Raw genomic sequence first — 23,436 nt, forward strand, 5'->3', positions numbered from 1 at the left:
CGCATGGGCTTTCTCTAGTTGCGGCGAGCGGGGGCTACTCTTGGTTGCGGTGCGCGGGCTTCTCATTGTGGTGGTTTCTCTTGTGGAGCATGGGCTCTAGGCGCGCAGGCTTCGGCAGTTGTGGCACGCGGACTCAGTAGTTGTGGTTCGCGGGCTCTAGGTGCTCAGGCTCAGTAGCTGTGGTGCATGGGCTTAGCTGCTCCGTGGCACGTGGGATCTTCCCGGACCAGGGCTTGAACCCATGTCCCCTGCATTGGCAGGTGGATTCTTAACCACTGCGCCACCAGGGAAGCCCTAAGAGAGTAAATCTTAAATGTTCTCATCACAAGAAAAAAATGATTCTGTAACTCTGTATGGTGATGGATGTTAATTAGACTTATTGTGGTGATCATTTTGCAATATATACAAATATCAAATCATTGTTGTACATCTGAAACTAGTATAATGTTGTGTGTCAGTTACACCTCAAAAGGGAAAAAGAGAAATTGGAATTATGACAAGGCATGGGGGGGAGAGCCCCGTGGGTGGGGTCTCTGATCCACGTGGCATTTGCTGGTGTGGCCGGACAGGAGCTGGTGGACTGACTTTCAAAATGGTGTGCTTACAGAGCTGTCAACTGGGGCTGGCTGTTGGCTGGAAGTCCAGCTGGGGCTGAGGGCTGGAGGGCCCATTTCTCTCCTGGTGAGCCTCTTCACAGGCTGCTTGGGCTTCCTGACAGCATGGTGAGATGGGCCCATGCTCCCAGATCTCAAGAGCATGAGGCAGAAGCTGTGTCACCGTTTACACCCTAGCCTTCGAAATCACATTGTACCACTTCTGCTATACTCACCAGCCGGCCCGCCTCCCAGCAGATAGAGCGCCAGTATCACGTTATGAGAGCATGAAGAAAGGGAGCTCCCGATGCAGATGTCTCACTGTGTAGGGTAAACACAGGCACATTCAAGGACACAAACGGGAAACTATAGATTGCAGCTCAGGTCTCTGAAGGAAACACGTGGGCTTCTGGGGAGGTGAGAGGGAGGCATTCTTTATATAGGGAAAACAGGAAGCCTTTCTGGAGCTGAAACCGGAAAACTTCCCGGTCCCAGGAAGAGGGAGTGGGCATGGGAAATGGCAATGCACACCCTGGAGGCTGGCAAAGCAGACAGCTTGGGCTGGAATCCTGCTTAATCAATATCTTCCCTTTGGCCGCGCACTTCCCGGAGCCGGCTTTAACCTGGTCATTGTGGAAGCCCAGGTCACCTGAGGAGTTGCCCGTGGAGTCACTAACGTGAGCTGTTCACCCCAGAGCCTGGTGCACAGAACCATGAAATTCCTCATGGTGGTCTGGCTTTTTGTTCCTTCTCCCTGGCTTGTGTTTTGAGATTGCTGGGTGGTACTGTGTTTATAGCCTTGGACAGTTTCCTCCAAAATGAAATCAGTACCGCCAGCCCTACTTTATGGGAGAATGATTTCCAAATTGCACAAAATGAATGCCTCTAATATCTGCATTTCAGGGAAGAGAGTCTGTCACTGTGGGAGCTAATCTGAGAGGAGGCAGGGTCATGGAGGGGGGCGTGTTTGGAATTGCCTGGGGGAAGGGTATGCATTAGCCAGAGGTAGAAGGTGCTGACCAGTAATTGCTCGGAACCAATCACCATTTCCCAGCGAGATCTCAGTTGCCATCCACTGCTTGTGTGAGGAAGGGCTGCTGAATCAGCAAAAGAGAGCTTGGAAATAAAATGAAAGAAAGTGCAGACTGTCCAAGAGAAAGGGCAATTTTATGTCAGCAGTGTTGAGGGAAGCAGGCTGAAGGCTGGGCATCCCATGTAGAAAGCCGTGACCTTTGCTGGGGGCTGGGCTTCTAATAACACCACTTCCCACTTCTTGAGCGCCTACCGGGCACTGGGCGCTCACCTGAGCTGAGTTCTCACAGCGACCTGATGGGAATTGCCCAAAGCCACACAGCTGCTGGGCCATGGAGGCAGGATTTGAATCTGAATCTTGAGGAAAGTCTGCAGCCCTTTCCCTTACATATTCATGATATCTTATTTTTCATTTACACCGAACAGCCGTGAGATACTATTTTATATATCCATTTAGAGAGAAAAAAAAATAAGTCTGATAACACCGAGTTTTAGCCAGAAAGTGGAGAACCAGAAGTGCAGTGCACTGCAGGGAGAGAAGGAAATTGCTCCAGGTGTTCCGGAGAGCCATTTGGCAACTTCCATTAAGTCCAAGATGTGCTCTCCCCAAGAATTCCACCCCTAGGAGTTTAGAAAAACCTTCCGGAGAGTACAGGGAGGCGCCACCTAGAAGGTGCATTGAATCACTGTAACTGCAAAGTCACAAAGCAAAACTGAAAACTCCCTAATTGTCCCTCTGCAGGGGGCTGGTAAAGAGAGGACTGCCCTGCAGGCTGGTGGCCCTTTAGGGAGGGGGCTTTGGTGCTCAGCTCAAGACAAGAAGTTGAGCGTGAACTCTGGGAGAAGGAGGAGGGGCTGGTTTTCCAGTGAGAGCCCGTTTGGCCAAAGGTGGGAACAGTGCTGGCAGGCGGTGTGAGCAGGGCCCCTGGCTAGTGGTGACTTCAAAGTGTAGCTCTTTTGGCGTCCTAAATCTCAGCTCCAAGGCCCGTCTTGCAATTCCTGACTCTGCCCGGCCCGAGTCACCCCCTGCACTCCAACGAGCCCCGACCCTGTGCAATCTCCCCCCGCAGCACTCGGGTGCTGCCGTTTGCCCAACACGTTCCGGGAGAGCTGGGAACTCGGGCTCCTGCCTACGGATTTATGGGCCAGGAAATGCATTTCAAATTGGTCCCAGGATACTCGGATCCAGGAATCAGACACCATCTCTCGGGGGTGGGGGATGGGAGTATGTGTGGAGAGAGACCTAATAACGCCCGAGTGGCGATCCCACTTTGCTCCCCCAAAGCACAACCGCTCCCGGGATGGGGGGCTACCTGTTGGCCAGGGCGCGGGGGAGGGACGGAATTTGGGTGTCTTTACTCCAAGGTATGTGCGTGTAGCTGGACTTTCTCTTAATTTATGGGTCGGGGCTAATCTCCAAATACCAGTTTTCTAAGGCGAGCATCACCCTTCCCCCAAATGTGGACCCGAACTGCCTGTAAGGAAAAAGGACGGATCATTTGTCGTAGAGAAAACCACCTGTGGTCCGCCAAAAGCCTCTTCAGTCAAGTCAGGGCCAGGCGTCGCAGGCGGGAACCGGGCGCGAGGGGCGAGGCTCGGGGTGGGGGAGCCGAAACATGCGGGGCGCCCCCGGCCCACCCTGGGCCTGCCGTGCAGGGCTTCATCTCGCAGCTCCCGGGAGGGGGCAGAGAGCGCCCTGGGTGCTGGGCGCCTTCCCGTTACTTAGTTCATGTCCCTTTAAATCCAAGTCCCGGGAAAGGAGGGGCTGGGGCGCCCCGGCTGGACCCCTGTTTCCAGTCTGGCCCGAGCAAGAGGGGAAGGCGGGCGGGCGGGGCGCCTGGAGCCTCTGCCTGCGCCACGCGCCCTAGACCAGGAGGAGCAGCTCCCCTCTCCAGGCAGCCGGCGCGCCGGGGGCGGGGGGCCGGCCGGGGGCGCGCGGGCGGCGTGGTGCGGGGGCGCGCGCGCGGGCGGGGCGCGGGCTACGGGCGCGCGCCGCGCCGGCCCGAGCGCGCGAGCCGGCCCCGGAGCGCACGCCGCCGCTGCCGCCCGCCGCCCGCCGCCCGCCGCCCGCCGCCGCCGCCGCCGCCGCCGCCGCCGCCGCCGCCCGACCAGCCGCATTGCTGCTGCCGCCGCCGCCCGGCCCGGCCTGCGGCCCCCAATATGGTGCAGCCGCCCGCGCCGCCGCCCGTGCCGCCGCCGCCCGCGGGCCCCGCCGCCGCCCTCGGGCGCCCGCAGCGCGGCAGCCGCAGGTGGGGGACTGCGCCCCAGGCCTGAGCTCCGCTGTCCCCGCCCGGCCTGCGCGGCCAGCCCGGCGGGCTCGCCTCCGAGGGGCACTTGCAGCTGAGGTGGAGCCGTTTGCACCAGACGCTCCTGCTCCTGCCCCCTCCCTCCCCCTCCCCTCCCCTCCCCTCCCCTCCCCCGCCCTCCTCCCCTCCGGTCCTGTCTCCAGCGGGAGCGCGAGACGCTGGTCAGGCTCCGCGGCGCAGCTCGAAAATGAATAATCGCCCCCAATTGACTTAAATTCCACCGAAGCCGGCGCCGCGGCCGCCCGCCGACCGGGACCTGCTCGCTGTGTTTTTTGCTTTCTCCATTCTTCCTTTAAAAAAAAAAAAAAAAAGCAAAACAAAACCAGCCAGCCAGCCAACCAAGACTCCGGTTTGTTGATCGCCTTTTTTTTTTTTTTTCACCGTTTGCGGGATTTGCAAACCGAGTTACATGCATGTCCAGTGGGGGTAGGTTTAATTTTGACGATGGAGGGTCCTACTGTGGAGGCTGGGAGGACGGCAAGGCGCACGGCCATGGCGTCTGCACCGGCCCCAAGGGCCAAGGCGAATACACCGGCTCGTGGAGCCACGGCTTCGAGGTACTGGGCGTCTACACCTGGCCCAGCGGCAACACGTACCAGGGCACTTGGGCGCAGGGCAAGCGCCACGGCATCGGCCTGGAGAGCAAGGGGAAGTGGGTGTACAAGGGCGAGTGGACGCACGGATTTAAGGGGCGCTACGGGGTGCGGGAGTGCACGGGCAACGGGGCCAAGTACGAAGGGACCTGGAGCAACGGGCTGCAGGACGGCTACGGCACCGAGACCTACTCCGATGGAGGTAGGTGCGCTGGGCGCGCGGGGGCTGGCGGAGGAGGGACCTTCTTCTCTTGCCTCTTCTGTTTATCTCTGGGGAAGTCCAGCTTTTCCCTCCAGAGGGCCGTGGGCACCTGGGGCATTTCCTGGGGCTCCCTGGAGGCCACAGCGGCCTTGGCTACAGGTTGCCCCACTGCCTGGCGGGGGACAGTGCCCCTGTGCTAGCTGAAGGGTGTTGGGGGCTTTCCAGGAGCAGTGCCAGGCCCGGGAGCCGCGGAGCTGAGCAGTGTCAGTGCATCGTCCAAGAGGAGGCCGGAAAGGCCAGACTGGGCCCGCGGCCTCCTCCGGTACCCAGCAAGGGCGCAGGGGGGCTGGGAGAGGGCCCCCTCCCCTTGTTGGCAAAGCTCCCTGGGTGTCGGCCTCTGGGAGTCAGGCCCCAGCTCTGCTGCTTGTTTTCCTGCGGTGCCGACGGGCCTCCCTTAGTCCTGATCAACCCAAGCCAATGGAAAGAGAGTGGCTGGGAGAGCTAGAGGCGGGGGCTGCAAACCCAAACCATCACAACAAGGCAATAAACTTCTAGGTGGTTGGACGCGGGCTAGCACTGCCGGAGCAGGCTGCTGAGGGGAGGGAGGGAGGGAGGCCCATCTGTTTAGCGCGAGCCCAGGAAGCTCGCCTTTCAGCGGCTGAATCATTTTCACCGTTAGTTTAGGGGTGCTCTGTGCCTTCATTCTAAGATGCCACCACATTCCCGGCTGGAAGCCAGAGCGCTGCCCGCCTGCCCACCCGCCGCCACGGCTGTAAGATGGTTTCTGTGCAGGGAGCCCTGGCCAGCTTTGCGGCTGTCCCCCCCTCCCCCCCGTCCCAGACGATCCGGTGTCCACTCCTCGGGGCGTCTGAGAGGCGTGGAGCATTTACTGTTTCTGCAAGCCAGACCCCAAACGAGCCTGCTCTCCAGAGGCTCCCTCCCCCACCTAGGAGCGCATCCCCAGAAGCGGCTCCACGGCTCCCCAGTAATTTTTCAGGCATGCAGGCCTGGGAAAGCAGTGGGGCCCAGCGGGGACTTGGGTGCTTCGGTACAGAAATCACGAGCGTACGCGTGGTCTCCTGCTCGCTGCCTCCGAGTTAAACACCTGCTCCGCGGCCGCATCCACAAGTGACGGAGGGCTGGAGAGTAATTATTACTTTGGCTTATACAGCCGAGAGGCAGGGTTCGTTATTCGCCCGAGGGGAGGAGGCGTGGGGGGCAGTTACTTATGTAACGCTCTTGCCTGTCAAAGCCGTGGCGCCCCGTCCCAGGCGGCCTCTTCTGTGCTGTTGTTGTTTTCCTGGAGTGGGTTGGAGAGCTTCCCTGACCCTGGGGCGCTGGGGCAGGCTGAGCAGACGGCCCTCCCTGGGTTCTAGGCCGTGTGTGTGTGTGTGCGCGCGTGTGTGTGTGTGTGTGTGTGTGCGTGTGTGTGTGTGTGTGCGTGTGTGTGTGTGTGTGCGCGCGCGCACGCGCAGGCACGGCAAGGCCCAGGCGCAGATGTGGGTGGCTGAGGTGGGCGGCCGAGCAGCTTGGCGCTCCCAGCTGGGCTCTTTGGGAACCCGGGGACCGTTGTCACCCAGGGGCTCTGTCTGGCCGCTAGGCAGATCCGTCCCTCCAGAGGTGCTCCCAGCTGTGCCTGCGCCTAGAGACTGGAGCCTGGGGGGAGAAGAGCCCCGGTCCCTCTGGAGCTCAGCAGAGTGTCTGAGAGTGAGGTCCAGCACCCCAGCCGGCCCACCTTCCCCGGAAATCTTCAGTGGCCCACAGAATTCTATGCTCTGTTCCACAGACATCTACTGAGTGCCTATTCTGAGCAGGTGGTCGGGGCTCTGGGAAAACAGTAGACGGAAAGCTGTGCCCTCACGGAACTTCCATTTCAGAGGGAAGGGTGGTAATTTCGCTGTGAAGGCTGGGAGGGGAGGGTCTGATACTGTGGCTGGGCGTGAGCGTAGGAACAGATGTGTCGTTGTGAGGAGTGCTGCCGTCGTTGGGTGGACATCCTTGGGTCTCTACCCGCCATTCAACCGGCTACGCCGTGTCCACTCCCTAAAGCACTTCCGTCTGCACCGTCTCGCTTGAGTCTCACACGTTGGAGGGGCAAGGGTCATATCCATCACAGACAGCCAGGGAGGCCCCGGAGCCCCCGAGACAGGATAGAACCCCCAGCCTTTGGTGGCAGAGTCGAGGGTTTGAACCCCTGATCTGTCCAGGGTGGGGCCCTCTTTCCTCACATCACACCACCTGTTTGCCAGCCGAGGCAGGCACACAGATGCAGGGCGCCCGGCCGACCGCTGCCTTTTGGTTGGCAACAGGGCATGATGGAAAGTCGAATTGACCTTTCTGGCCCGGAATAATCAGGCCCAGACATCTGGGGCCACTTTTCTGGAATGTGGTCCCTGCTCCTCATTAGGAAGGAGGGGACTGTTGAGAATGTTTGCCCTCAAGCAGCGCGTGGGGTGAGCAGAGCCAACGTGGGGTGTCGTAATCTGCCAGAACAGAACGGTGGGCCTCCTCGCCTGCTCCCAAGTCAGCTGGTGGGCGGGGGTGGGCCATGTTTCGGAGAGGGCAAGGAGAGCCTTAATGAGTTCACGGTCCTGACTCCAATCCTACTTCTCCTTTGCACAAGGAGTGGGAATGTTGGGCAGGCATCAGCAGAGCTCCCGAACTTCAGCCCAGCTCCCAGTGCTGACTTGGGGAAGTGGTGATTTTCATGAATAATGCACCAATGGCAAATGTAGTCTACATTTAGCTGGAATTGGTATGGAATCCATTTCAGCTGGGGACACTTCTGCCAACTCCCCCTCCTCCAGGTTCCTCCTCCCCCGGGCGCAAGGCACGCATTGCTCACTAAAGTGAGCTGAGTGGCCTTCACTGTCTGTCAGGTGACCCCGCATTGACGGAGAGGCCTGAGGGCCCAGGGTGGCAAGAGCACATGCTGTGGGGCTGGCATCCGTTGGGCTTGAATCCCGGGGGTGCCTTTGCTCTGCTCTGTGACCTTGGGCAAGTTCCTTAACTTCTCTGAGCTTCTGTTTCTGAAGCTGTACAAAGGGCTGATAATAACTGTAAAGTAGGTGGAGATTAATTGAGGCGGTGTACACGTCAATGCCAGGAATAGAGTCAGCATTCGTTATTATTTAACACTGTTTTATCGTTACAGCTCATATGTGATGAATGTCACTTACAATGATCATTATTAGAATCAACAGCCAGACGTGATGATGATGGTAATGAAAATGATGACAAATGGCAATGTTCAGCACTTACTGTGTGCCGAGCATGGGGCTAGTGTATGTATAATTACAACACTCAATTCCTGTACCTCTCCGGGCTTGGTTTTCTCCGTCCTCCCATTTCCCACATTGGGAAGCTGAGTCTCAGAGGAGCCAGGTGAGTCGGCTGGTGAACGCTGGGCGGCACCAGGATTCACGCTCGGGGCAGTGGTTCCAGATCCCGTGCTCCTGTGTGGAACACCTGTCTCTAAACTCCCTCATGCAAAGCTACCTCCTTGTTCCTTCCTCTTCCTCCGTACCCGTTCTCCTCTGGGTGCAGCAGAGGAGTTGTAGGCAGATGTACATGGGCAGACACCACACCCAGGCCCTCTTCTCTGCTCGCTGGACCCCTGCTTTGCTGTACAGGTAAATATTTCCTGCTGGGTGCCATGCACACAGGATCCCACGGACCAAAAGTTACCCCCCCCAACAATTAAAACCCTCCCACAGCCCGAAAGATATGAGTCATTGCATACACCCGGCCTCTCCCCCTCAGTTACAGATTCCGTTCACCGGCCCAGATCCCTCAGCCCACACACGAATCACACACGCCCACAGTCAAAATTCAGATTCCCCGGTGCCTGCGCGCACACACAGTACACCTGTCACCCAGAGATGGTTTCCACCCTGTCTTCCAAAACACAGCCATGTGCATCCTCCAGCTTTGTTCGATTGCCAGGTACTCCAGATCCCTCCCAGCTCCAGCTCCTGAGAAGCAGCTCTCCCTGTAAAGGGAGGGTGCCAGCCGCGGAGCAGGGCTCAGATACAGATGACTTGCGGCTTTGTTTCCACTTTAAATACATATTTAGGCAGTTAATGCCCCCTTGAAGAGGGAAGAACCCTCATCCAAAGTCAGTGACCACTGGTCGTGTTTTCGGTGCTTGGCCAGGAATATGTGAAAAGTAAACTGTTTTTTTTTTTAATCCAAATGCTCAATTTAGGAGGAAGCAGGTCCATAGACACGGGTATTATGCCAATAGGAACTCATTTCAGAAACAAAAGGCAATTGGAGATAAAAGCATCTCCTCGGAGAGCCTTTCAGCCCCTTTGGGGAGGGAAAAGTCTCCATGAGGTGAAAGGAGATGGGAAAGCAAATAACTAGTTCTTTGTTGCCAATAATAGCTGAGAAAGGAGTGTAGCTGAAAACTCCCCACATCCAGCACCGCCCCGGGGCGATGTAACGAGCTTTATATTAGGAAGCCTAACTGGGCTGGCAAGGAGCTAAGTATCAGCACCCTCGAAGATAGCCCTCCGCCGGCTGGCTAGTGCGTAGCCCTCGCTGACGCTAACAGTTCGCGCAGCAAACCCGGGGAGAGGGGGCCGTGCGCCCATCTTCCCTGAGGATGCCGTGGAGAGAGGACGCCCCTGGGGGAAAATGGTGATGGTGGCAGTAGGGGGTGGGCCAGGAACGTCTGCCCTTTCTCTTCAAGACTGTTTCTTCCTCATCTTCTGCCAGGCCTCCACAGCTCGAAAGACAGCTAGCTATCAAGCATGAGCTGATAATTCTGTATAAAACATTCCTTAGGTCCTTAAATGTCAGCAAGAGATTAGATTTGTGAGCCCTGGAAGAGAGGATTATGTTTGCTTGAATTTTCCGCCGTGGTCCATCCCTTCTTGGATTAGCCACTCCCCAACTTGTAGTTTCCTGGCTTGTGAAAGGTCACGTGGTCAATGAAGGTGGCACTGCTAGGGGTCCTGGCCCCGCCGAACAGGCTCTGTGGACTGGAGGAAGGGACCGGCTCTCCCATCATTCCGGAGAGGAGCTGTCCCTTCAGCACCTTGGAGAGCACCCCCCGCAAACTGCCTGGGCTGCCAGGGAGCCCGCCTTGCTCTAATTCCTCCCGCCAGTACCGGCCCTGACCCCTCCACACTTGGCCACCAGAAGTCTTCCTGCTCCCGCTCTTTCAGTGTGTGGGTTCTGTGATCCATGAAACACCACTACTGGGGGTGTTTGTTTTTCACCCCAATCCTTTCAGTCTTTTCTGAAAAAGTTGAGTGCCTTCTAGATGTCTCCTGGTGAACCAAGAGAGCATTTCCCAGCTAGGGGAGGCAGCTTTGGGGTGGGATCCTTTATTAGGACTCCTGGAAATAAAACCTGAGGTTTATTTCTGCCTTGGGTTGTGTGTGCTCAGTTCCTGTGGGTGTACAGGGGTTATAAGTGCACACCAGGGACATCCCTGGCTGTCCAGTGGTTAAGACTTCGTGCTTCCACTGCAGGGGGCATGGGTTCGACGCCTGGTCAGAGAACTAAGATCCCGCATGCCACGCAGTGTGGCAAAAAAAAAAAAAAAAAGGGCACACCAAAGGCAGCAAAGGAACGATTTTGTCTGTAGCAGCGAATGAAAGACTGTTTTGCTTCTGTTCTCTTTAAACGGGCATCAACGGATTAGTCATCTACACCAACCCTGCCCAATCTGTATGTGGCTATTTGAATTTGAATTAATTACAATGAAATGAAGTTTAGAGACTCGGCGCTTCCGTCACACTAAGCCACATTGCAAGCGCTCAAGTGCCACCTGTGACTCGTGACCACCACCCTGGACAGTGCGGAGACAGAACATTTCTGTCATCACACAAAGTCCTGTTGGACAGCGCTGGTGTGGAGTGTAAGAGTCATGCAGGAAGGGCTGTGTGTCTGCGCCGGTCGCTGTTGAATGTCCAGTAACTAAAGTAGTGCCAACAGACAGTGGTCACTCAATAAATACTTGTGGAATGGATCAACTGTGCAAATGTAGTAGTGTTTCGTGATTTCGCCCACTGTCGTCATTTCACACATCCATGTCGTTGCAAGAACTTAGAACTGGATGTAGACAGTTAAAGGGGAATTTTAAAGCTCTTTAAAGCATTGCCATTATAATTCCCTTGTCGGTTTTGTTTTGTTATCAGATCTGGTTGCTTATAGAGACTGACAGTGCCTTACTGAGTCAGGTGAATGGTGTTGAACAGAGCGCATAATAGAGATAATGTCCTAATGCTGCAAGGCATTCATGGCCAGAAGACTTTTTTTTTTTTTTTTTGCGGTTCGCGGGCCTCTCACTGTTGTGGCCTCTCCCGTTGCGGGGCACAGGCTCCGGACGCGCAGGCTCAGCGGCCGTGGCTCACGGGCCCAGCCGCTCCGCGGCACGTGGGATCTTCCCGGACCGGGGCACGAACCCGCGTCCCCTGCATCGGCAGGTGGACTCTCAACCACTGCGCCACCAGGGAAGCCCCAGAAGACATTTTTGGAGCACTGTCTAATGAGCAGCTTTCGTTGTAAAGTGCTAGGAAAGACGAGCAGAAAAATAAGTACCCTTTCATCTGCACACTTTCTGAAGATCCCTTTTCCTCAGTTTGATTCATTCATTCATTGAGAAGCATTTACTAGTTCCTACAGTGTTCAAGCCATAAAGACTGAAAAGCTCAGGTCCACTTTTGATGAATCCACCTGGCAGTCTTTGCTGAGCCTGACTCTGTGTCTTAGTTCATTTGGGCTGCTGTAACGGAATACCATGGACGGGGCAGGGGTTGGGGGGTTTGAAACAACAACATTCATTTCTCACAGTTCTGGAGGCTGAGAAGTCCCAGATCAAGGCCCTGGCAGATTTGGTGTTTGGTGAGGGCCTTCTGGGTTGCAGACTGCCACCTTCTCTGTGTCCTTACCTGAGGGGAGGGACAAAGGAGCTCTGTGGGGTCTCTTTCATAAAGGCACTGATCCCATCACGAGGGCTCCACCCTCATGACCTAATCACCTCCCAAAGCCTGTACCTCCTAACTCCGTCACTTTGGGAGTTAGGATTTCAACGTATGGTTTGGTGGGGGTAGGAGACAGAAATGCAGTCTAGGGGCTTCCCTGGTGGCGCAGCGGTTGAGAGTCCGCCTGCCGAGGCAGGGGACGCGGGTTCGTGCCCCGGTCCGGGAAGATCCCACGTGCCACGGAGCGGCTGGGCCCGTGAGCCACGGCCGCTGAGCCTGCGCGTCCGGAGCCTGTGCTCCACAACGGGAGAGGCCACAACAGTGAGAGGCCCGTGTACCGCAAAAAAAATAAAAATAAAATAAAACACAAGAAACAGGAGGACATGACTTTTACCAAGAAGAATACGTAGCCTGTATGCAAAACTAAACTATGTAAAATAATTACGGGTTTCTTATGCCAGACTTTGGGCATCCCAAATGGAAGGACCACAGGTGAGAGTTCTGAGAAGGGGAGGGAGAGACGTGTGTGTCCTTGAGTGAGCAGCAGAGGCGTCCCTGGAGGGGCCCCTGAGCTGTGTCTGAGTGACGGCGGGCAGAGTGGCTGGTACCCCAGGGCTGAAGTTGCTGACTTTGAAGGAGGCTTCTTCTCGGCCTCGGTTTTCTCATCTCTGCGACGGAGTCATAACAGTTTCTTCCATTTCCATCTCCCACCTTCGCGGGAATGTCAGAGGTGTTGATTGGAATGCAGGGAGGGCTCCCTGGTGCTTTTGGAGACCTCTGAACGAATCGAGGGGCAGTCTCCACTGCTGGTGCTGTCCTGCCACTGTCTGTTACTCGGGCCAGTGCGTCCCACACGTGAGTGTGTGTGAGAGTTCATTGCTGGCCCCCTGCTGAATTTCTGGGTCTGAGGTGTCGCCCAAGAATTTACATTTCTTACAAGTTTCAGTCGATGCTGCTGCTGCTGGTCCGAGGACCCCACCTTTAGAACCACAGTGCTGGGCGGCGCCGCTTAACCCTGGCTGCACAGTGGGACCACCAAGGATAATTATCCCTGGAGACTGTTAGAAATGCAGAATCTCAGGCACCTGCAGACCTGCAGGGTTAGAATCCACATGCTTGCAGGACGCCCGGGTGGTTCTCATGTGGGCGGCTCCGTTTTAGCACACTTGTCCCAATCTTGGCTGCTCACGGAGTCATCTTGGGTCCTTTGGGAAATGCTAGTGCCTGGGCCCCACCCACACATGCTGACAAGGTGGTCTGGGTGTGGCCTGAGTGCTGAGATTCTTTTTCAGAGTGTCCAGGTGATTCTGACATGTGTCTCAGGTTGACGGCCTCTTGCCCAGAGCAGCCTCAGCCACATGTCGGAACCACTGGGACAGTTCCAGGGAGGGACCCGTCTGGGTTCCACCCAGCACTGCTCCAGCCAGGATCTTGGACGGTGGCATCTGGCTTGGGTATGGGATAAAAGCAGGCAGGGCTGAGAGTCGCTGCTCTGGACAGAGTTTTTTAAAACTCTGGGCCAAGTGGCTCATGAAAATGAAAGAGACTGTAGCGTTCCCAAGCACCACATGTAAGTGCTGTTACGTTTCTGCTCTGTCAGCAGTGGCTTCCTCCTCTGTGTCTGTGTCTCCACTTTGTTTCTTTTTTTAATATCTATTTGGTTGCACTACGTCTTAGTTGTGGCAGGTGGGCTCCTTAGTTGCAGCTCCAGGGCTCCTTAGTTGCAGCTCGCCAGCTCCCTAGTTGTGGCACGTGGGCTCCTCAGTTGTGGCATGCGAACTCCTAGTTGTGGCACGCGTGTGGGATTTAGTTCCCTGACCGGGGATCGAACCCGGGCCCCCTGCATTGGGAGCACGGAGACTTACCCACTGCGCCACCAGGGAAGTCCCTCCCCTTTGTTTCTTGTAAGGATGCCTCTCATTGGATTTCAGGCCCAGCCAAAATTCCAGCGTGATCTCATCTCAAGAACTTCAAGTTCATTGAATCTGCAGAGACCCTTTTTCTAAATAAGGGCACATTCCCAGGTACCAGGGTTTAGGACATGGACATATCTTTTGGGGGACACTCTTCAACCCACTACAATGCCCTACAGGCTTCGGTTTGAACGTGCTCAGAGGTGCATACATGTTAACTAGAATCCTAAAGCCAGGAGATTCCTTTGGAAGAAGGATAATCACTGTTTTTAACATCCACTTTGTCCCAAATACTGGGCTGTGCACTTACCATAGATGTTACTTCTTTTAGTCCTTAAAGCAGTGCTTTAGGGTAAAGCATGTGCTGTCATTTAAGGGATGATGAGAAAGTGAAGCGTGGCGGGTTCCGTGGCTTGATGAGGTCGCACAGCTGGGGGCAGTGGGCCTCGGCTGGCCCAGAGCCGCCCGTGGCACCTAGCGATGGCATTTCCCAATGGAGCAATCATTTCAGCGCCCACCCCCAACCCCACCCCATACCTTACTGTTGAGGAAGCTGAGGCCCAGAGGAGTCCAAGGTCTAACAGTGAAGCAGAGAAAGGGAAGGATGACACAGTCTTCTGAACCTGAGCCTTTGCTGGGCCTTTGCCCAGCCATGCATAAACTTGTGGGGTCTCCCAGACCCCTCTGAGAGCATTTGGAAGCTGTGGTCCTCTCCCAGGTGGCAGGCAAGCACCTGTACTCATGCGATGTTTTCCGGGTACCTCTGGGGGTCGAAGATTCCCTGAGACTTCTCCATGGACCCTGGATAAGAGCCCTTCCATCCTCCACGGATGTCCAAATGGGCCGAGATCCCACAGCCAGTGGGAAGTGGGAGCAGGGCCTGCGGAGTCCAAGGCGGAGGCCTGGAACGGGCAGTGGGCCTCTCCCTGTCCCTCCTCTCCTGTGAGGGTGCTCGGTAGCTTCTCCTGGAGGACTCCTGGGTCCGCCCTTGCAGCCAGCATCTGATGCTCTGACCGTCCTCCCATCCCACTCCCCCCAGCTCACTGCTGTTACTCTCAGGCCTGGTGAGTGTCTGGCCTTGAGCTGGGGAGCTGCGCAGGCTTCTTTCGTGTGTCTCCCTGTGAGAGAAGCATGACTCCCCCGTTTTACAGGTGGGGAGCTGAGGCTCAGGCAGGCAGTGGAGACGGGAAATGCTGAAACAGGGCTGACCTTGCAGTCTCTGGGCTGATCGCCTAACCCTGGCCACCTGGACAGGCTCCCAGGGGAGAGCCCAGGGGCCTGCAGTGGGGCCATCTGACACAGGCAGTCCCAGGGACCACGCCTTGAGAAGCACCTGTCCCTCCCACCCCGCGAGCCAGCCTCTGCATCAGGGCTGAGGACGGCAGATGGGAGGAGGGGAGGCATTTCCAGGTGGGGGTGGGTGGCAGCCACACTGTGGGCAGGGTTTCAGGAACCAAGGGTGGCCAGGGGACCCCTCCCAGGAGTACGAGGCGGGATGTTACCTGGTAGGCTGGTGTCACAAACCCGGGCAGGCTTTGTCGGAGGCTGGTTGTAGGAGCCAAGCCAAGGGGCTGTGGGCCGTGCAGCCAACCTGTGTGCATGGCCTTTTCACAGCCCCACCCCTGGCCATTGGGTTGCTTACTGCTGAGTTCAGAGACGTAGCCGCAGTGGTTGAAGTCGACTTCGGTGAGGACGGTGTGTGGCGCCCCTCTGCTGTCCCCTCTGGGCGCTCCGTGTGCACACACGCCTGTGCGCTGGCTCCCGTGGCCTCCACGATCTAGAGGGCAGAGGTCCGTCTGTCAGGTTCCTGACTGCGGCCCCCGGTACGGCCGCAGCACCTGCGGCAGGGGGAAGCTCAGGGGACCATGGTTGGACGATGCATGAATGACACACCAGCAGAGAGCTGAGGATGTGAAGGGGCAGTCGTGTGGAGAGTGGGAGAACGAACAGGTGGGGAGAACAACACGTGCAAAGGCCCAGAGGTAGACGCGTGGGCTGCAGCAGAGTGAGGGCAGAGGGTAAGGGGTCTGAGCACAGCTTCCGGGCCATGGGAAGGACGTTAGATTTTGTCCAGAGGCCAGGAAGGGCTCTGAAAGGTTTAAGCAGGACAGCAACGCGATCTGATGTTTGTCCTTTTGTAATTAAACGTTTTGTTTCCAGATAATTGTAGATTCACGTCCAGTTGTAAGAATAATACAGGGACATCCCCGAGCCCTCCACCATGTCCGCCCCAAGGGTAACATCTTGCAAAACTCTAGTACAGTGTTATAGCCCAAATGCCAACGTTGATGCCGTCCGATGCAGAATATCCCATCGCCACAGGGACCCGCGGTCCTCCTTTTATGGCCACACCCACTCCCCCCTCACCCCCGTGTCTCCTCAGCCTCCGGCAACCACTGATCTGCGCTCCATTTCTCATTTCAACGGTGTTCTACAAATGTAGCCTCTGGGAGCACCTTTGCCACTTGCCGTGCTTCTCTGGAGCCCGTCCAGGCCCTTGTTCCCGTCGACGGTCGGTTTCTTTTACTGCTCACCGTGCCCCGCAGAGCGGATGGGGCGCTGCCCCGTCACCGTCCGGGGCGTCTGGGATAGTTCCCGCGTGGGGCTGTTGGGAATACCCGCCGCTGCTAACTTTGACGTAGAGGCTCTGTGTGAACCTGAGTCTTCATTTCTCTGGGATAAATGCCCAGGAGTACGTTTGCTGGGCCGTGTGGCAGTTGTACGGTTGTGTTTGGATAATGACTCTGGCTGCCAGGTGGGGAAGGAGAGGGGGGCCAGAGAGGAAGCTGGGGGACCCTGGGAGGCGGTGCAGGTGTCTAGGGGGGAAGGGATGATGGCCTGGCTCCAGGTGGTGACAGTGGGCTGGGGAGAACCAGAACCCTGAGAGCTCAGAGGTGAGCAGAGCAGGCGGGCAGAGTCCGGGACGGTCAGCACCCAGGCACCGGGGACACAGGGGCCCCTGGGGGAGGGGTGGGTGTGGAGCCAGGTGAGGATGGTGAGGCTGTGGTGGAGGTTGTGAGTCCGGATCTCAGTGGGGTATCATACTCTGGGAGTTGGTAGCAAAAGGCAGGAGAGAGGTTGTCCCTGGAGGGGCCCCAGGGCTCAGAATCGGCTGAGGAGGGGGACAGGGAAGGGAGGAGGGTAGAGACAGGCCCGGGGGTGGGGATGGGTCAGCAGGAGCAGAGACGGGATGGGGACCCAGTCCTCACTTGTCCCGGCCACGTGGCCACCATTTTTGTCCGTTAGGAAATCTGATTGCCCCACGCCCCGTGAGGCCAGGCCCACACAGTTACTATGCCCATTTTACAGACGAGGAAACCAAGGCCAGGGGATAGAGTGACTTGTCAAAGTCACTTGGGAGATTTGGGTTCTGGAAGCCACAGAATCACACAGCACAGGGCTGAGTTCAGACCCCAGATCCTTGGTTACGAGCCTGCGTGGGGCGTCCTGAATGTTGTATGCGAGCCCAGGCAGGGATTTCTGAGCTGGCGCCTGGTATGCACAGATGCTCCATAAATAAGCTAGTATTACTGTTGTAAACCATCTACAGACACCAGTGATGGCTGATAGTCCCGCTTCTACACTCCCCGTTGTCCCCTCCTATCCTTGTTACATCCTAGAGGTGGTATCAAGCCTGCACCCTGAGAGAAGACAAATGGTATTGTTTCACTGAGACGTAATTTACATAAAAGCCGTCCTTTTAAAGTGTACAATTCACCGCTTTTCGAAGTTCACAGGCTGTGCGGCTATCACCACACCCTCATTTTAGAACTTTCTTTTTTGTCACCCACAAGAGAAACCTCGTTATGCGTGAAGCAGTCACTCAGCCTTGCCGCCCCCGCCCCCACCCCCGCCCCCACCCGCCCTTGACAACCCCTAACCTGCTCTCTGTCTCTGGATTTGCCTGTTCTGGACATGTCAAACAGATGAAATCCTACACTATGTGGGCTTCTGTGTCTGGCTTCTTTTATGCGGTGTCTTCAAGGTTCATCCACGTCCCATGTATCAGAACTTCATTCGTTTTTAAGACTGAATAACACTCCACTGTGTGGATAGAGCTCAGCTTGTTTATCCATCCATTCACTGATGGACATTTGGGGTGGTTCCACCTTTTGGCTCGTGAATAGTGCTGCTGTGAACATTCGTGGACGCGGTTTCATGTGGAAATATGTTTTCCATCCTCTTGGGTGAATACCCGCAAGTGGAATTGCCAGGTCATCTTGTGACTCTTGTGTCTCACCTTTTGAGGAGCTGCCGCCCTCTTTTCCAGAGCGGCTGCACCGTTTTACGTTCCCATCAGCAGGGTGTGAGGGCTCCAGTTTTTCCACATCCTCTCCACACCTGTTATTATCTGCCTTTTTGATCGTAGCCATCCTGGTGGGTGTGAAGTAGTATCTCACTGCGGTTTCAATTTGCGTTTCCCGAATAACCAGTGATATCGAGGATCTTTTCACGCGCTTCTTGGCCATTCGTGTGCTTCTGGAGAAATGTCAGTTCAGGTCCTTGCCCACTTCAAGATTGTGTTTCTCGCCCTCTTACTGTTGAGTTCTAAAGCTTTTCTGTGTATTGTAGATAACCACGGTGACTTAAAGTGCAGCGCCTGAGTCCTAGCCACCCCCAGGGTGCCCGTTGGCATGCTGCCCCCCCATTGGATGGTGGATTCCTTGAAATAAATCGTGGGTGCCTTCCTCTTGCCCCCAGAGTCCCTAGCACGGTGCCAGACAGGGGCTCAGTAAACGTCGGGACCTCAGCCCACCGGCTAAGCGGCCAGGTGGTCCTGTCCAGTTCTCAGCGAGGTGGCTTTGATGGGCTGCATTTAGGGTCTGTTTTACCAGCAGCGAGAGAACAGCAGTGGTATCTGCAGGGAAGCTGGGACCCACACAGGTATTTATTGAGCACGGACTGTGCCGGGCAATGAGCTGGCCCCAGGGAGAGCGGGGAACCAAGAGCCCCAGGGCGGTGTGTCCGTTTGCACAGGCTGGGCACCGTGTCAGTGAATCCTTTACATTTAACACTGCCGGGATGGAGGAAGCTGGGCGCATGCTAACAGGGGCGCTGGCGGGTGTCTGGGGCATCCGGGAAAGCCTTCTAGGGGAGCGACTTTCCCGCAGAGACCCGAGGATGGCAGGAGTGAGGCGGGTGTCCGAGGCACACCAGGAGGAGCATTTTTAAGCACGCAGAGGCAGAGGGAACAGGGCCGCCCCGGAAGCACGGCCGTGGGGCCACGGCCTGACCCTTTGGGTCTGCACAGAACCAACCTGATTGTCAGGAGAAACAAGAGCCAGGAGGTAACCCACCAGGGACCGAGGTCCCAGGCAACAGCTGGGCCGGAGTCTCCCTGGGCCCTGGTGTGCCACGCTGCCCGGACGGCACCTGTGTCCACGGTGCAGGGCTCAATGTGGAAGAAATTAATCGTGGGTCCCAGAGAGAATGCGGCAGAAATATAGCAGAAGTCCGGGTTTTCTCGGGGCTGGATCCAGGCTGCCATGTTGACAGTGACCGTGAATCGACAGGCGCAGAGTGTCCTGCTAGCTCGAGGCCAGGCAGGAGGAGGAAAGGACAGGAGTGTTAGTGGAGAGACGGAGAGGGAGGGAAGGGGGCAGGGGATAGAGACAGAGACAGAGACAGAGCCAGTGGAGGGAGAGAGACAGAGACAGGGACGGGGAGAGGCAGGGCTGGGGAGGAAGAGACAGAGCTGGGGGTGGGTTATGGAGGGGAGGGGAGGGAGAATGAGCCCTTCCGGCTGTCAGGGGCACACGTGTGTTATTTCTCACTTCGCCCCTTGTTTCTAAGCCCAGAGCCCAGCCCCTTCCACGTACCTTCCCATAAAGTCCCAGCAGCAGCCCCTGAGGATGGCTGTCCTCTAGCCCAGAGCAGCCCAAAGCCACTCAGAGCAGGGCTACCCCGGCTGTTGCTGTGCCCCAGGCAGGAATCCCTGCCTCAGTGGGCAGCCGTGTGCCCCCGTCTCGGGACACTGAGGGGCGCTAAGTAGATCTGGGTCCCCAGGGCACGGGGGTCTCTAGGTGATGCCCAGCACTGCTGCACAACCAATCGGCAGCCCAGGGCTTGATCCCACTTGAGCTGCTCTCAGTTTGGCCAAAGTCCTGAGATGAAAATGCGGGTCTGCCTCAGCTGCCCATGGAGCAGGACCCCCCGCCTGGGGACAGCTCTCCATCTGCTTGGAGACGCCCCCTGCGCCGTCCTGCAGGAGCGGCCCAGGCCCAAGCCCACTGCCCAGCAAGCCGCGGGAGGGCTGTCAGGGCTGATTCTGAGCCGGAGCCAGTCGGGCTGCACGGTCAGCCTGGGGGCTTCTGAGTTCCCTCAGCACCCGCCCCCGCCCTGGGGAAGGCAGACCTGTGCCTCCAAGCCTCCCTGCCCAGCCACAGTGGCCAGCAGGGAGGAGTTCCTGTGGAAACGCCCAGAACTCCCTCAGGGCGTACAGGCCAGCCCCCCAGGAGCACTTGCTTGGAACAATGGGGAGCCCTGGAGCGAGAGGGTGTTAGAAAGAGCCTGCTGTGGGAGTGGGCTTTGGGTGGGCCGTTTGGGGAGGGTCTGAGGAAGGGGGTTCACCCTGGAGTGGGTGCTGTCGGAAAGGGGGACAGTCCTCTGATGGGGGTCTGACTCATCTCCGGAGGGAGGCGAGGATGGAGCTGAAATGATGAAGGGTGCCTTGGCCTCCTTGAGGGTTTGGCGCTGTGTGGGTGGCCGGGTGACCTGTGTCACTCCGTGGTGGTCAGAGCAGCCTCGTCTGAGGTCCTGTTTACGTCCAACGGAAGGACAGCATAGCCTGGCTGGCCGGGAGTCAGGCCAGTGCCCAGGTGTCCGGGGGCCTCTGGGGGAGGGATGGGAGCCCCTCAGGTCTTGACACCATCGGACTGCCTCTCCCAGCCGCCTTCTGCCCTCAGAGCCGCCGTTCTGGCCGCCGTGCCTCGAGGACCCTGGGCGATGGCTGAGGGAAGTTTCTGGAAAACCCAACCTCAGGGGCCTGTCTGCCATGGCCGCAGGCCCTCCTGCCTGTGTGGCCGGGGACCGTGCAGGGCCTAGAAGGAGCGTGGGCCTTAGGCGGGAGCGATCGGGGTGCAGTCTGGCCAGGTTCCCTGAGGCACGGGGTGCTGGGACCTGAAGGAGCCAGGTGAGGGCTTGCTGGGGGCACCCAGAGAGAGTCAGGGTCCCCACCCTCTCTCAGAGCCCGCCTGGAGATGCCCAACCCAGCTGCAGCCCTGGGGCTGACCAGGAGTCGGGGTGGGGCTGGGGTACACGGTTTGGCCCGAGGCCTGTCCCGCCCCAGGCCCCCTGAACATTGAGTCCTCCTGGGCGGTGCAGGGCTCCTCCCTCTGCGCTCCGGGTCCCTTCTCAGAGCCGCTCTCTCCAGAGACGCCTGTGGAGCCCGCGATGTCCCTCCTTACCCTGGGGCGGCGGGGTGCGGGGCCAGCTGTCCCCCCACTGGGCCCAGCACAGCTTGGAGCTGCGTCCGTGGGGGCCGCAGGGGCAGCGTGGGGCCCTGGCACGGTGTGTCCTGGGCCTGGTCCACCCCTCGGCTGACCGCTCTGGCATCCGGCAGGGTGGGCGTGAGCTTCATCCTCAGCTCTGGGGCCGGCAGGCCTGGGTGTAACGCTGTCCCAGGGCGTTTGCAGCCACCCTCACTGGACGTGCTGTTTCCATGGGTGACAGGGTCACGGGTTTGGCGAACGCCGCCGTGGTTTGCTGCCTGCCTCAATCCCAGGTGGAGGCTGGTGAATATAAGGATGTAATTTCTTCCCTCATGATCCCCAAGTCTGTTCTACCCCTGGGAGTCCGCAGACCCCAGGTTGGGGGGCCCCTGCACCGGCCCCGCCCTTTGGGAGCAAATGTCACGTCTGAAATCAGAGTCTCCTCCTCCGTGTCCTGGGTGGAGTCCTGACGGGAGCCTTCTCCACCCCCTGGGCCACTGGGGCCTGTGGGTGGACTTGGGGGTGCCCTGTGGAGGTTCAGGGCACAGCTTGGAAGCACTCCCCAGCTGTGCGGTGCCCCCTGGCTGCAGAGCAGGCTTTCTGGGAAGTCCTCATCTGTGGGGTCCCCATGGAGCCCAGTAATCAGGGGGATTGTTTCTGGCCTTCACAGGAAGTGGAGGTGTCCCCACTGGGGTGGTCAGGGTAGCTGTGATGTCAGTCAGGAGTGGGCAGAGACCCCCAGACCCCCCCCCCCCAGGGCAAAGGAAGGGTGGGCCCGCCTCACCCCCAGGCCCACTCAGACTGCAGGGGCTCCACTAAGCCAAGGCTCTACTTTCAATAGTTTGAGGTGCAGTTCACACGCCATACAATTCACCCATTTAAAGCATACAATTTCGTGATTTCTAGTTTATTCACAGAGCTGTGCGCCATCACCAGTCAATTTTAGAACATTTTCATCACCTCAAAAAGAAGCCCCGTCATCCCCTCCCCTGTCATCCCCCCTCCCCCGTCATCCCCCCTCCCCCGTCATCCCCCCCACCATCCCCCTCCCCCGTCACCCCCCCTCCCCCGTCACCCCCCTCCCCCGTCATCCCCCTCCCCCGTCATCCCCCCTCCCCCCGTCATCCCCCTCCCCCCGTCATCCCCCTCCCCCCGTCATCCCCCTCCCCCCGTCATCCCCCCTCCCCCGTCATCCCTCTCCCTCGTCATCCCCCTCCCCCGTCATCCCCCCTCCCCCGTCATCCCCCTCCCCCGTCATCCCCCTCCCCCGTCACCCCCCCTTCCCCGTCATCCCCCCTCCCCCAGCCCCTGGCAGCCGCGAATCTGGTTTCTGTCTTATGGATCTGTCCGTCGTGGACATTTCATGCAGACGGAATCCTGCACTGTCTGGCTTCTTTCACTCCCTGTAACGTTTTCAAGGTTCATCCATGTTGTAGCTTGACTATGTGCCATGTGAATATTAAGACAATAATGTTCCAGCCTACGGATGGACCATATTTGGTTTATCCATCATCCATTGATGGACCTTTGGCTTGTTTCCCCCTTTTGTTCCCCCCTTTTGCTGTGAACATTCGTGTACAGGTTTGTGTATGGACGTGTGTTTTCACTTCGTTCTTTGCATTTTGGGGTATAAACCGAGGAGTGGAATTGCTGGGTCAGGCGGGGCCTCTAGGTTTAACTGAGGAACTGCTGGGCTGTTTTCCAGAATGTCTGCACCATTTTACATTTCCATTCAGCTTGTTTTTAAAGAATCTTCTGGAAGTTGAGATGTCCTTACAGGCCCTCTACCCCTCACCCAAACCTGGGGATTTATTCCTGGACGCGGTGAAGTCTATGTTTGGAGAAACTCCTAATTTCTCAAGCACACCGTCTGTGCAGGGCACAGGACCTGCTCAGTTTCGCCCCCTGCAGGTGGCCCTGCCCACGTTCCTGCCCCTCCCCACCAAGCGCTACTCTAGTTTCCTTCATGGTGGGGTTCACCTAGTGTCTCTCTGTCCCCCTACATCTCAGGTCCGGGAGGTTCTTTGCTCTCTGTACCCTCAGCCCCTGGCACTCGGAAGGTACCTGGTAGATAAACAGTCATTTAGAGTAGGGGGGTGTCCCCACGCCGCGGGAAGCGGGTGCTCGGGGGAGGTGGGAGGGGTCCCGAGGAGGTTCTCAGAGCAGAGAGTGACCAGCAGTCCCGCTGTCTGTGTTTCAGGGCTTTGGAAAAAGAGGCGGTGCAGGGCCAGCTGGTCCCCAAGCACGCTCTCCTCAGAGAGGGTGGACGGGAGGGGAGGATGTCTGTGAGGAGATGGCAGAGACCTGAGGGTGGATCAGGCACCTGGGCGGGGGCTCCATGGGGATGCATCAGGCACCTGGGAGAAGGGCTGCGTGGGGACACATCAGGCACCTCGGTGGCCTCCGTGGAGCTATAACACGCACCTGGG

General features: G+C 57.7%; 1 protein-coding gene across 2 annotated transcripts in view; it reads left to right on the plus strand.

Annotated features, from left to right (window-relative positions):
* The window catches only part of JPH3 (junctophilin 3), a 155,103-nt gene that overhangs the window by 71,571 nt on the left and 60,096 nt on the right, over window positions 1-23,436 (plus strand). The window contains exon 1 of one of the 2 annotated variants that reach the window (XM_032612505.1): window positions 4,345-4,726. The exons of the other annotated variant lie outside the window; for it this stretch is intronic. Within the exon in view, the coding sequence (XP_032468396.1) occupies window positions 4,345-4,726 (382 nt within the window). Of the gene's footprint in view, window positions 1-4,344; window positions 4,727-23,436 lie in introns of those variants that run through there. 2 annotated transcript variants of the gene reach the window in all.

Source organism: Phocoena sinus, chromosome 19 (genome assembly GCF_008692025.1).
Source record: "Phocoena sinus isolate mPhoSin1 chromosome 19, mPhoSin1.pri, whole genome shotgun sequence".
Classification (NCBI taxonomy): Eukaryota; Metazoa; Chordata; class Mammalia; order Artiodactyla; family Phocoenidae; genus Phocoena; species Phocoena sinus.